General features: G+C 47.6%; 1 protein-coding gene and 1 long non-coding RNA gene across 18 annotated transcripts in view; one reads left to right on the forward strand and one right to left on the reverse strand.

The window, feature by feature from the left end:
• Nucleotides 1–13,346, reverse strand: part of COL4A1 (collagen type IV alpha 1 chain) — a 135,615-nt gene that overhangs the window by 73,754 nt on the left and 48,515 nt on the right. For 10 of the 17 annotated variants that reach the window (XR_014071810.1, XM_081551880.1, XM_081551882.1 and 7 more), the window contains one exon: nt 9,184–9,243. Coding sequence is in view for 5 of the 17 variants with exons in the window: in XM_081551880.1 (XP_081408006.1) it covers nt 9,184–9,243 (60 nt within the window). In the remaining 12 variants the exon portion in view is untranslated. Of the gene's footprint in view, nt 1–8,275; nt 8,519–9,183; nt 9,244–12,562; nt 13,047–13,346 lie in introns of those variants that run through there. The other 7 variants (XM_081551885.1, XM_081551889.1, XM_081551884.1 and 4 more) reach the window with 6 other exon arrangements.
• Nucleotides 8,531–12,523, forward strand: LOC145530467 (uncharacterized). Its single transcript, XR_014071811.1, has 2 exons — nt 8,531–11,790; nt 12,271–12,523. It is a non-coding gene; the product is annotated as an uncharacterized LOC145530467 (long non-coding RNA).

Here is a 13,346-nt window from a genome sequence, read left to right on the forward strand (position 1 = left end):
CTGCGTGAAGGATAAAATAAAATCACTAAGCATGGATCTGCTCTTAATGGCTTACCCATGGCATATGGTTGACACTTCACTCTTGAATTCAGGCATAGTTTTTTAAAATTCTTTTTTTTTTTTTTTTAACAAAGAACTATCAAAAAGACAAAAGTAGGTGAATGTGGAAACCCACACTGATTCTCACGATGACTCTGCCAGATGATGATTCATGTCCAATATGTGGAAATAGGAAATAGGAGACATCTGGAAAACATCTTGGCATTGCAAGACACCAGGGAAAACATGGGAAAGGAACGAGTGTGCATTAACCCATCTACCCAGCACACGGGAGGAGAAGTGTGCCGTCAGAGCCTGGGGTGGACGCCTCGACCCCAAGGCGATTAAGTGGACACTTAGGGTGTTGAAATCCATTGTGTGGCAGAAATAAAGCGATTCTGCTCAGAGGTTCTCCTTTAAAAATACCTCGAACAAGGAAAGCTGACCTGGGGAAGAGAAGAGTTTGGACAGTGCTTTTAATTATATGGGTGTCAGGAAAAGCAGTTAACTGAAAAAACCTATAGAGGTACTTGAAACATAAGGAGGGTGAATAACAGGAGAGCTGGTTCCCCTAATGAGTCTGGAAATGGATGATAAAATCACAGTGTTGACTAGAAATTGGATGGTTGTTCCAGACAGACCTCCCAAGTGAGAACGTCTCATTTTTCCTCCACCGAAAGCATCCAAAAGCTACAAACAGGCTTCCCAACAATGGTGCTGTGATTCTACAAACATCTGACATCTCTCTGATTCAGGTGCTGGGAGAGCTTCTGTCTCGATGGAACCGGTCCTTCTCTGTGAACCGGCAAGTTCTCAGCTGGCAGCCCTCACCTGCGTCTTCACGTTTGAGAATCCAGCCCCCAACTGCACCAGCGAGCAAACTCATCGCCATATTTATCCCAACTTCAAAATTCAGCTACTCTAAAATGATGTGTACACACATGACATTTTAAACGTCCCAAGTGCTTGTCAGGTACCATACCTTTCACTTGATCCTTTCAGCAAGACTGGGAAATTGTAGGTCAAACGTCACTTCCCTTTTCCTGGGGAGAACTTGGTCCAGTGACTTGGCGGAACGCACTCAGCTAACAGGTGGTGGAATGTACGTGAGGACCTAGGGTCTTATCCTACCAAGCATCCTCTTGTAACGGCTGCTCCTTGCTTTGAGAAACAGAAGGGTCTGTAATCAAGTGAGTTTGGAAAACCGCATGGGACAAGCCACCCTTGAAGGTTCCAAACTGGAACTAAAGGCTCTGAGGGGTCCTGGGCCGCAGCTCACGTCCCGATTGATCTGTCCGCCCCCAGTAACAGTGGAGCACCCCTCGGTATTCCATCCCAGGGGCCGCAGCAAGAACGTCCTCCAGGCGGACTGAGGACCACGTCTGGGGAAAAGCTGAAATGGCCACCACTGCCCTTTGGGAAATGCTCAACACATTTATTAAAAACAGAGACTTCCAACCAGTCTCAAAAACAATACGAGTAATTACAAATATGCTAAACAAATCTTAATTTTATCAAATAAACCTCCTATTTTACAGGAAGCCACCCTCTTTTGGCATTTATACTTCACGTCTTAGAAACAAGAACAGGAAATTTCTTTTTAATTATCATATACTAGATTTTGAGATCCTTACTAATTCAAACGTGGTATGGTGCCTCTCACAGAGTTAGTGCTTAATTAATAAATTAGTGTTTTTATTAATCATTCATTGAGTCCAAACCAGTTAATTTACCCAAAGTTTCAAAGAGTTTACACAAAAATATTCATTTTCATTTACTTAAGTAAAAAATAAAATATCTGGGAAGAAACATGACGCCTTTAATGTTTAGAACAGTGGTTTTCATTTATGGGAAAGAAATTTTCAATGTTCTAATAAAAAATAATAGAAAGATAAGCTTATTTTTCAATAATCTTTGAGGTCTCAAATCTATGCTACAGAGATACTAAGAATAATTAGAAATGAAAAGAGAATAACCAATTGATATATAAAGTATAATATACAAAGCACTGTCTTCAATTTCCATGTATAAATTAAAAGAAAGATCGACAAAATAAATATACGTATAAATTGAAGACTAACGAATTCTCAAAAAATGGCAGTGAAATATAGTCCCTGTCTCAAAAAGGAAATTTACTTAAGATTTAATGACAACTAAGAAAGTCTCCTATGTTTGCAATCTTGGAGTAAGAAAGATCCTTTATATTAAATGTTGATATTGGCTCCTAACGCATTTTTGGAGAAGGAGATGGCAGCCCACTGCAGTCTTCTTGCCTGGAGAATCCCATGGACAGAGGAGGCTGGCTGCTGTAGTCCATGGGGTCGCAAAGAGTCGGACACGACTGAGCAACTGACAGCAACACGCAACGCGTGTTTGGCGATCATTGCAATAAGGCACAGAAACTGCCAGAGCAGTCAGATGAGCAAGCAGATGCCTAAACTCCCGTTCAAATGGGCGCAGTGTCGCTGGTGAAAGCGGTTAACAGAGGCTAACAGAAAACAACGTGACGTGGCACACGCAGTCAAGAGGACCGGAAAATTCAACCCCTCTTCCTGCATTCAGATACGATTTTGTGGTTACGGTTTAGTCCCTAGGTCGTGTCCAGCACTTTGGGACCCCGTGGACTGCAGCCCATCAGGCTCCTCTGTCCGCAGAATTTCCCAGGCAAGAATACTGGGATGGGTTGCCATTTCCTTCTCCAGAGGATCTTCCTGACCCAGGGATCGAATCCATGTCTCCCGCACTGGCAGGCGGGCTCTTCACCGCTGAGCCACCCGGGAAGCCCTCAGGTGTGATCAGACTTAGAGAGCTCTTTACACACACGCGTTCTCCTTTAGCGTGTCCTGCAGGAAAAGACGCTAAGGACCCCTGCTCTGTGTCTCCGAGAGGAACCCTCGAGAAAGGCCTGCCGACTGACTTGCCCTGGGGAACTCCAAGGAGCCTGCGGGAGGAAAGACAAGACGCATCTTCCCAAGCGCAGGCGGGGCTGGCCATTGGGGCAGCGACCTCCGTCTGTGTCCAGAACGCATGAGAACTAGGGCCAGATTCGCCTCTTGGGAGACCAAGGCGTCATGCCCGGCTTGTAACAAAGATGACTCCTTATAAACCAGAGTGACGAATTTCCTCGAGGGCAAAGAATATGCCAGGATTTCCTGCAGGAAGGGGCTGGGGAGGCCCCATCCTCACCACATAGGGACAATGGCATCTCCTGACTCGAGGTTAAGAGGCTCACTTCACTGCCCTCACCTCTAGGTTTTATTCTGAATGCTGTGTGGAATAAACATCCCCCGAAGGTGATGCGATGGAAAAGGAAATGGCAACCCACTCGAGTGTTCTTGCCTGGAGAATCCCAGGGACGGGGAAGCCTGGTGGGCTGCCATCTATGGGGTCGCACAGAGTCGGACACGACTGAAGCGACTTAGCAGCAGCAGCAGCAGAAGGTGATGCGATCCTGGTTTCTCGGGCTGGACTGCATCTAACCTGCCTCAGGTTGGCGTGGGGCTCGGACTTGGGCAGACGAGGTGGCTCCCTGTGGTTATCTGTCTGTGAACAGGACCCGGGAGATCTGCCCGTGGCCCCAAAGCACCAGATCCATTTCTTTGTGGTCCTCAGCAATCTGATACATCACATCCATCACCACCCATTTACAGAGAGGCTTCAGAAGGTCTGCTTTCCTTGGCAAGTGGCCAGTGGAGCAGCATACAGACCACGGATTCAGTCTTAGAGCAACGGGACCGTGGTCAAGACTCCAGAATATTCTGAACCACGAGTCCCCTTGGTGGGCCCTCGCAGGTCAGCATTGTCTTACCTTGAAGAATGGAAACTGATTCGTGCTCTGATTAGTACTTGGATCCTATCGCCTGCATCCTACTCCCCGGAAGAGACTAGGCTAGCTCAGGGGCTTTCAGTTCAGGCTGAGTTTGCACCCCCTTCTCCCCAGACCCCAGGAGATGTCTGTCCTTAACCTGCAGACAGTTCAGTTGCCACAACTGAAGGAGGAAGCTCCTGGCATCTGGTGGGCGGAGGCCAGGGAAGCTGCTCAACAACCTTCAGGGCACAGGGCACTCTCCACAGCTACAAGGTACCCTACCCAGGATGTCAACCCCATCAAAGCTGAGAAACCCTGGGCTGGGGGGTTTCTTCAACTGCAAAATGGGTACAGTAACAAGCGTACAGAGATTCAGCACTGCGCCTGGCCCCAGGCAGACGGTCCATCCACATCAGCTCCCTTCTCTCTCTCTCTGACTCTCCAAAGCCAGGATGTCCTCGTCCTGGATGAGATCTGCCAGGTCTCCGCAGAGGTTACAGTTTAATGTCAGATGCAGACAGACAGGTTTGCATGGAGGTCTGATGCAGGACATCTACTGACCGTGTCAAATACGCACAGAGACGGATGACAAGCCACAGACCACCCACGGCGACAAGACAGGGGCGTGCACAAGCCCAGGGGGCGAACAACACAAGCTTCTCCCCGATATTTCTGGGATCAGAAACAGAATCACTCCAGGTTGGAGGGACACCTCCAACCCTTCCAAATCAGAGGAGCTATATGTTTTAGACAAAAAGACAGAAATTCCATTTTCAAAGCTCACTGCTCTGACTGCAGTCTGGGACTGCACCACCTACTGGCCAGGGTAGAGGGGCTGTGAGTGACAGTCTACTCAGCGCAGAGCAAGAGGGTGGGCTTCCTCCCCATGCTCCTGCAGAGACATGACTTGGCCAACAAAGGTCCGTCTAGTCAAAGCTATGGTTTTTCCAGTAGTCAGGTATGGATGTGAGAGTTGGACTGTGAAGAAAACTGAGCAATGAAGAATTGATGCTTTTGAACTGTGGTGTTGGAAAAGACTCTTGAGTCCCCTCTACTGCCAGGAGATCCAACCAGTCCATCCTAAACGAAATCCTGACTATTCATTGGAAGGACTGATGCTGAAGCTGAAGCTCCAACACTTTGGCTACCTGATGAGAAGAACTGACTCACTGCAAAAGACCCTGATGCTGGGAAAGATTGAAGGTGGGAGGAGAAGGGGACAACAGAGGATGAGATGGTTGGATGGCATCACCAACTCGACAGACATGAGTTTGAGTAAACTCCTCGAGTTAGTGATGGACAGGGAAGCCTGGGGTGCTGCAGTCCATGGGGTCGCAGAATCAGACATGATTGTGTGACTGAACTGAACTGGGCTCCCTCCCCACATTGCTGGCAAGGACCTGGGTACCAGCAGGTTAAAGTGTTCTGAGAAGCTGTGAGATGACCACACTGTTCTCATCACTCCTCAGAAATATGACACTTCTGCTTAATTAAGAGCCTCTGTGTTCCCCAAGATTGTGGCCTGGGGAAGTCCCTGTCAAAGTGCCTCTATTAGGAGCCGTCCATCCTTTGCCAAGGTCACGTCCATCAACAGGCCATGGGGGCCACTTTCTCTGGTCAGTGCAGTGAAACTCAGCACATGACTTTAAGCAGACGCGTGACAGATGACCCTGCTCCATATCCCGGTGAGTCTGGAGCATCAGTGAGGACACAACACGCCTGCATCCTGCTTCATCCAGGAAGCCGTCCCTTTATTTACAGTCCTAGGCCGCTGGGATCATTCCCTTCTCAGGACAACGAGAGTATTTGTTTTCTCTGCTGTTTCTCCTGCAATTTGATCACTTACTCTTCAGTTGTTATTTACTTCACATGTATATCTCCCACCTCTCTAGTTAACTGGGGGCTTCCAGTTTTGGACTCTGCAGGATAGGATGATAGCTTTACATAAACGCTGGCTCCTCTGCCTAAAACATTTGTAAGATTTCTTGTACAAACTCTGTTCTTTTTGCAAAGTAGAAATGGTTAATTTCCAAGACCAAAGGAGTCACTCCTGGGACTATGTGGCCTTTTCCAATACCTCGAATAGTTGAGAAAATCAGGTTATGGAGCAAAAGAAGAGCTTAACTTTTGGCTTGCACGGAGGAGGCAAGCATTCAAAACCCTAATCAGTTTAAGGAGATAAAATTCCCACACTGCAGAGGCCTCTGGAAAGACACGAAGTCACTGTGTACCAACCCATATTAATTACCTAGAGAAAACATCTGGGCGCCGGGAAAACAAACAAGTCAGCAAAGACTGAAATCTGTGACAAGCTCGTGAATCTGAGGGCTGAGCTGGGAACGAGATCCCAGCACCACACTGATAACTGAGGTTAGAAAACAGTGACCTAATGCATCAACATCTGTTGATGAAATCTGAAGGATATCAGACATTCTGTCAAGGAATCTCATCTCCATGGAACTCAGGACTTCACCAAAAGAGATTGGTGATTTACACTGGACATATTCCAATTTCCATTGGTGGATTCTCAATAACCAATATGTTCAAGAGTCCCTCAAGGGGGCATGTCTCAGAAACAGTGAGCTGACACTCTGTCCCATTTAGGTAACGTGTACTCTCCCCGAGTTATGTGACGTTTTTCATCCTATTTTCAAAGACACTTCAAAAGTCATTTAAGTTGCAGACACTGGAGAACAGCAACACAACCCCACCGAGAACTGAAAAGATGCATTAGTGGCTCAAAAGCAAGTCTGTGGGCTGAACCGCTCGAGGCAAATTCTGTGACGCTCAAGCCTTTATTCTTTTTGCATTTACATCCGATCAGCACGTATAGGACTGGCTCTGAGAACAGCGGTGGGAGACGAGGAAGACCAATTTCTCTCGCTGACGTGCCAGCCAAGAATACATTTCTTTGTTATCTGACCTTGGGATGAGAGAAATGGAACCAGATCTGAAGGTCCGGCTCAGGCAAGCTCTGGGTGTTTCCCATCGTTAAACTGATTATTTTAACATCACATCCGAGACAATAAGTGGAAGTTTAAAATTTCCTCTTTCAGTGGGAGGAAGGCCGTCTTCCCGGCTCATGCTATGTGAACCATGGGACCTGAAATATTTATAATCAAGGGGAGAAAAGACAGAGCTCCGATTTCTGTTTAAAGGATATAATCCTAAATCAATTAGCTGTTCCCCTAAATCTTGAGAGGCTGTCTGAATCCATTCAATCATTACAGCCTTTTAAAACACAAATTCAGGATGGTTTAACCCAGTGCTTGCCAGTATTTTATTTAAACAGTCTTTATTGAATAATAATAATAAGGTATAAAACCCAAAGTGGACGATGGAGGAGCCTGTTGAAGGAGCATGGGCAGACCAGAAGGATCATGGCGACCCTGTGACCTTCCCACCTTGACCTTCCCACGCCTGGCGGGAAGGCAGGCCGACAGTGTGTGTCCCCGGGCCCGGAGAAGCACAGACCTGGCCTCCGCCGAGGCACTGGCCAAAGAAAGGGCTTCCACATACTCGGATTTGAAAAGAAACACTTACAGCCCCCTTCCTTGTCGGGGTGGGTGTCAGACATCCTGAGACGTGACCTGCCTCCTCTGAAGATGCTTTCACCAGCTCTGAAGTGAGGAGGGCCAGGCCCCTGTCAAGTCAGGAAGAAGGCAGCCATATTTGGAAAGCTGCACCTGGGTGAATCTATGTCCTCATATAGAATGAATATAATGAACCTACTTCCTCACATGTAATGAGTCTACTTCCTCATATGTAACGCATATAATGAATCTACCTCCTCATATGTAACGAATATAATGAATCTACCTCCTCATATGTAATGAATATAATGAATCTACCTCCTCATACGTAAGGGGGAGACGTGGGGTTAAAACGGAAATGAGTCAGGCTAGAAAAATGAGACCGGAACTGGAGTCTGAGAAGCGCCGGAGCCTGAGGGAAGGCCACCAGGGTCTGCAGTTGAGGGCGGAGGATGAAAACCAAGAAAGCGGGTGGAAAAGTCACGCTCTCTTTACAAGCGAGAAACACCACCTCCCCCTCCCCCAGTTCTGATGCTCTAAGTTACAAGAAAAGCATAGTAATGTTGATAAAGGTCTCCATTTCCTATGTGTTGAAAGTTCCACTTTCTATAGTCTGAAGGATTTCTTTGTGAGTTCAGCATGCTTACAATTCAAGTTAGACACACACACAAAAAGAGTCTTTGTGGTGGGGACATCCTGCCGCCCCTCTCGAGGATGCAGCCTGGAAACTAGCTAGAGAAACTTCCCGCGCAAGAAGGAACAGCGCAAGAAGAGGAATTACAGATGGTAAAGCGGATGCTGAACGCGGATGCTGGCAGACAGGAAAATGCTTCCACATACTTCACTGATTCCAAACCTGTCCAGGTAATAGTGGTGGCACCAACTATCAACATACTTTTTAAAAGGATGATGTTGGTACGTCAGCAAACAGCTGAAAAGAAATGGAACAATTTTCTGTAAAGCAGTACTTGCTGGATTTCAGAAGTGTGAGTCTCTGCTTCAGTGAGCCCTGCGCAGACCAGAAGGGGTGGCTTGCCGGAATGGTACCTCCAGCTCCCAGGAAGTGGGAAGAGGACCAGGGGGCCTTGTCCTCCCTTGTCCTAGCGGCCATGTTTTCTCATGGTTCCGTCCAGTTTCCATGGTGACCCCCACACACTTACAGGATGCTGCCCTGTCCTGGGGCGAAAATCCTCTCTCCAAACAACTGAAATGCACAGACCCAACCAGCCTTCAAGAGAAAATGATCTTCATACAGGTCTATGATACTTCAAGTAAGAGAGAGGGCAGAGTATTGTTTAGAAAAAAATATTATAATTGTACATTTGGGAAATGATAAATAGTTACTGTTTCTGTAAATAAATCTAGACAAGTATGTTACGAATGCAAAACTGTTTAAAAATTCTGATTTGAATAGAAGGCTCTCAAGTTCAAGAGAAACTTTTTGTTTTTTCAGAAAAAAAAAAAAAGCTAAGTTTAGTTCTTGTGCACTAATTCCAAAGAATGCGATTGACTCAACGGATTTTCTGCCAATACACTTGTTCCTTCTAGAGTCAAAAAAGGAAAGAAACCAAATCGCTTTTTTAGCGTTAACTGCCACCAATAATTACAAGCTTTGGGGAGGAACAGTCAAGATGCCTCAAAAATATTGTTAAGCCTGGTTTTGCTTCATTTGTATTGCTCTGGGGAAATGCCTGAAATGGTCATAAGGCTTCAGCATGACTCGCTGGTTGTTTGGTTGCTTTAAAGTAAGGACCCCACGGTGACGGCGGTCCGAAGGGTTGCTGGCCACGCAGGGCTACTCACCTTTTGTCCCTTCACGCCATGGCAATCACACCTCCCACAGCCAGAGCCGCCACACCCACCCTGGAAAGAAGAGAAAACAGCTGTAAGTAGAAGAACACCCACGAATGGAGGTCCAGGTTTCAACTCCAATGCTTTTGGCATCCTCACCATTTATGGGAAAAGCCCTACCCGGGTACCACGAGCCCGATGGGGGCTGCCCTGCCCTTGCTCAGAAGTCCATCTCTGGCCCTGGCAGACAGAACAGCAATCCCCGAGTGGAACACATCAAAGCATCACTCAGTCCAAAGAGGGGAGGCTGTCACTGACACGGCGAGACATGGACTCTCTCCATTTCCCAAGTTTTAGCAAGACACCACCCCTACTTGCAAAGGCACTTCTGATGCAGGACTTTCAGCCCTGAGACCACAGGACACTGAGGGTGGGGAGTGGGGTCCATGCTTTGTCCCTCACATCCCCAGGACACAATGACATGCAGAAGAAGCAAAAAGGAAATAAATAAGCCCAAAGCCTAAATAACAAAATTTTAACTCAATTAAATAGGGAAGTTTCAATGAAAGAACATTCCACAACAAAATGCTCCTGTGATTCATTTCTAACGTTTAAATTAGTTAAAATGCACAATAAAGAATCCAAGTGGGTAAGAGGAGCTGGAGAAGAAGGGAACCGGTGCGTTCAAATGCCCACCGAACGCAACAATCAACCAGCCGCCTCCTGTCTAACGAGACGCGTATTACCATTCCCACTTTACAGACGTGAACTCTGAGTTAGGGGATTTAATATAACATGCCAAGACAAGGTTGAGATGAACTCAATTCAATTCCCATCACGGAAAACTGCCAACGCATCAGAAGACAAACGGACAATGGTGCTCGATACATTTGCAATTTCTTTAGAAGAATCTAAATTCTAAACCAGGATAGACACAGATACCATGGACAGAATGCAAGAGGGTGCGGTAGGTAGCATTTAGTTCATGAGCTTTACTAGCAGCTCGATATTAAGCCTGAGATAAAGTGCTCACATCAATGCTGCTTCTGGAAAACAAAACCATCACGTTAACAGTATTGTGATCGCACAAAGTCTGTTTTTTCAAAACAATAAACAATATATTCATCTTGGTTCCAATGCCTTGGAAATTTTCTTCATAAAACAACTACATCTGGAGATTTTTATTTTATAAAATGAAATCTGAACAAGTGGCTCCAAGACAGTAAGCTGTCCTTAATTTTATATTTTGGAAATGGGGACAACTGACAGCAGTCCAAACAGAGTCCAGACACTACAAATCTATCTCTCTCCCTGATTCATCTTTCAGGCAATTTTTTCAGCACACACTCTCATAACCTCCTAACAGTATAAGTCAATCCACGCACACAGTTTTGCTTCAGAATCTGGGTTTGGGTGACCACTTAGAGCTGTCCAAAGAGATGAGGCTAAAACCTGAAACCTGTGCTCCAGAAATTCATCCAAAATGCACAAACATTAAAGAACCAAGGGACTGCAGAAAAGAGCCTCCTCAACCATCCCCACGAAGGGGCCCACTGCTCCGACCCAGTACCCATGACATGTGGATTACACGACTCTGTTGTGACATGTTGATGCTGAAGCTCCAGTACTCCAGCCATGTGACACGAGAGCCGACTCACTGGAAAAGACCCTGATGCTGAGAGGGATTGGGGGCAGGAGGAGAAGGGGACGACAGAGGATGAGATGGCTGGATGGCATCACTGACTCCATGGACATGAGTCTGAGCAAACTCTGGGAGACAGTGGAGGACAGGGAAGCCTGGCTTGCTGCAGTCCACAGGGTCACAAAGGGCGGGACGCGACTTAGTGACTGAACAGCACTGTGACGTTTATCACGTGTGCCTCACAGTCCTCGGCGTGTGTGTCTCCAGGACCCCGAGAGCACTTGGAGGGCAGGCCCAGAGCGTCACACCCAGCCTGATAGAGCCCGTATTTCACCTGCGACCACACTGGCTGTAAAACCCACCGCTGACTGAGGCACGACACCCCGCCAACTGTTCGATCTGCGCCAACCCTGCAGGTGTTCAAATGCGAACACACAGGCGCCCGAGCACTGACGAGGCACAGTAGCAGGTGTCTGATCGCTGTCGCTTCAATGGTGGTGGCAGTGATGCTGGCGTCCATTTCATCAACCTCAAATAACACCCCTAGATGACAACCCAGCGACACTGGCGTGTCAGCTCACAGTGTAGTGACAGCAGTGCGAGAAAACGCTGCAAAAAGGAGCTCGGCAGTGAGTGCGGGGCCGTCCCAGATCCCCAGACAGCGGGGAGAGGGGAGGTTCTCAGGGGCCCCCGGGCACTGCCAGGTAAGCCCACCAGCTGAGGCAGCTCCGGCGGCCTCCTCTCTGCGACGTCTCCTCCCCAGCTGCCTCTGAGCTGGGTTCAGAGACCCACGCTTGCTCCTTGAACTCTGCTCAGTTATCCAGAAGGAGACCAGAAGGGAAGTCAATCAGGTTAAGGCCCACGGACTTAGGACCTGTCTACCCACAGCCCAGGTTCACCGGGCGGCCAACAGCAGCCCAGGCGGGGTGGGCTTTCCTAACCACAGCTGGACAACAACGTCTTCAAAACCAGACCAGGTGGGAATCTAGCGACCAAAGTTGAAAATGGCCATTTGGTGATTCTGAGGTTTCCTCTTCTGAAGGCTGATAAAATCTCAGAAGCTTATCTTTATTCAATTTGAGGAAGGTTATAAAACTGAGTTTCCTGGAACTGTTCCCTTAAACTATCAGCAAATGCCTTAATTGCAGGGGACCCCAGATAAGAAGTTAGCGGCCCCACGGTGGATGCTGAGGTCAAGTTGTTTCTTGAGCTTTTGCTACAGAAACACACCCAGCGGTGAGTAACAGTCCCGCAAATTTCCCTTGAACAACACTCCAGGTCATGACAACTATCGGGTGAAGTCAGAGGTGAAAAAAAGAACTAAAGTCTCATTATAGCCCTCTTACAGAAATAAAGGACCTTCACTCTGCTCCCACCAGCTTACATCAAGCAAAAACAAAATTTCTCAATCCCAGACAAAAGACATTCATGTCTCCTTATCTGCTTTATTCACCTAGGAAATTTTATTGCCACTTCTGGCCCTAGAAGACAATCCTGAAGCAGTGATAATTCAAAGAACATCTAAACGATGGGCAACTTTTCAGAACAAAAGACATTTTTAGACCATGATTTTTGCTTCACAATCTGGGTGGCCTAGCATTTTACGCAAAATGGCTCTGTTTAAAAAAAAAAAAACTAATTTTTAGAATAACAAACAAAGATCATGAGAGACACATTTACTTTGCTAAATAAAACCCACTTTGAAATATTGCTCTTCTGGCCCATACAGTGACCGGTGCCGGACCTCACCCTGGCACGTAGAGTCGTTTCAGCTGTGACTTGGGGGTGCCTGGCTGAAAAGGACACCAATGACGCTCCGAGAGTCCCTTCGATCTGCCACACTGTCTGACTTTGAAATAGCTCATTAAATAAAAGCCTGCAGTAGTGCGAGTCTCAACCCTCCATCCTGAATCACTGTTTGAAAGGGCGAATGAAAACACGGCATGAGTTACTCAGAGCCACAATTTCACTGGGGACCTAACATGCTAAATGCCGTGTCACAAGTTTCATGACGTCCTAGGGAATTACATTCTGTGTCTGGACCTCTCCGCAGAATCAAGAGAGAAGGCGGCCCCACTGGCTCCAGCAGCCGTCCGCCCCCACCCCCTGCCGGCTCCAGCAGCTCCCTTGGCTGCACATCTGAGGGGGTGGACGAGGCCTGCTCATTTTTCCTGAGGTCTGGACGACGCTGGGCTCCGAGTGGCCAGCTCCCTGCCCATGTGTTTCGGCTTCTAGAACAGGAAGAACTTGTGCTCTGTGACGCGCTCACACCCACCCCCTCCCCCGGCCCCTCCCTGGGGTGCGAGGTCAAGTAAACCCGCCCCAAGTCCCCAGAGGAGGCCCGTGCCTTCTCCCCGCAGAGACACACGCTGAACCTACAGTCCCAGCTGACCAGTCTTCCTGATGAAGACCGTCTCCCCCTGGAAATAGGGGACGTGGCTGAAGACCTCAAAGGTCACAGCACTGTGGGTCTTGGTCTGTGTCTTATTGGGTTGGCCAAAAAGATGGCATGGAAAAACCCAAACGAACTTTC

The sequence above is a fragment of the Giraffa tippelskirchi genome, chromosome 12 (genome assembly GCF_054371585.1).
Source record: "Giraffa tippelskirchi isolate mGirTip1 chromosome 12, T2T-mGirTip1v1.2.pri, whole genome shotgun sequence".
NCBI classification, from domain to species: domain Eukaryota; kingdom Metazoa; phylum Chordata; class Mammalia; order Artiodactyla; family Giraffidae; genus Giraffa; species Giraffa tippelskirchi.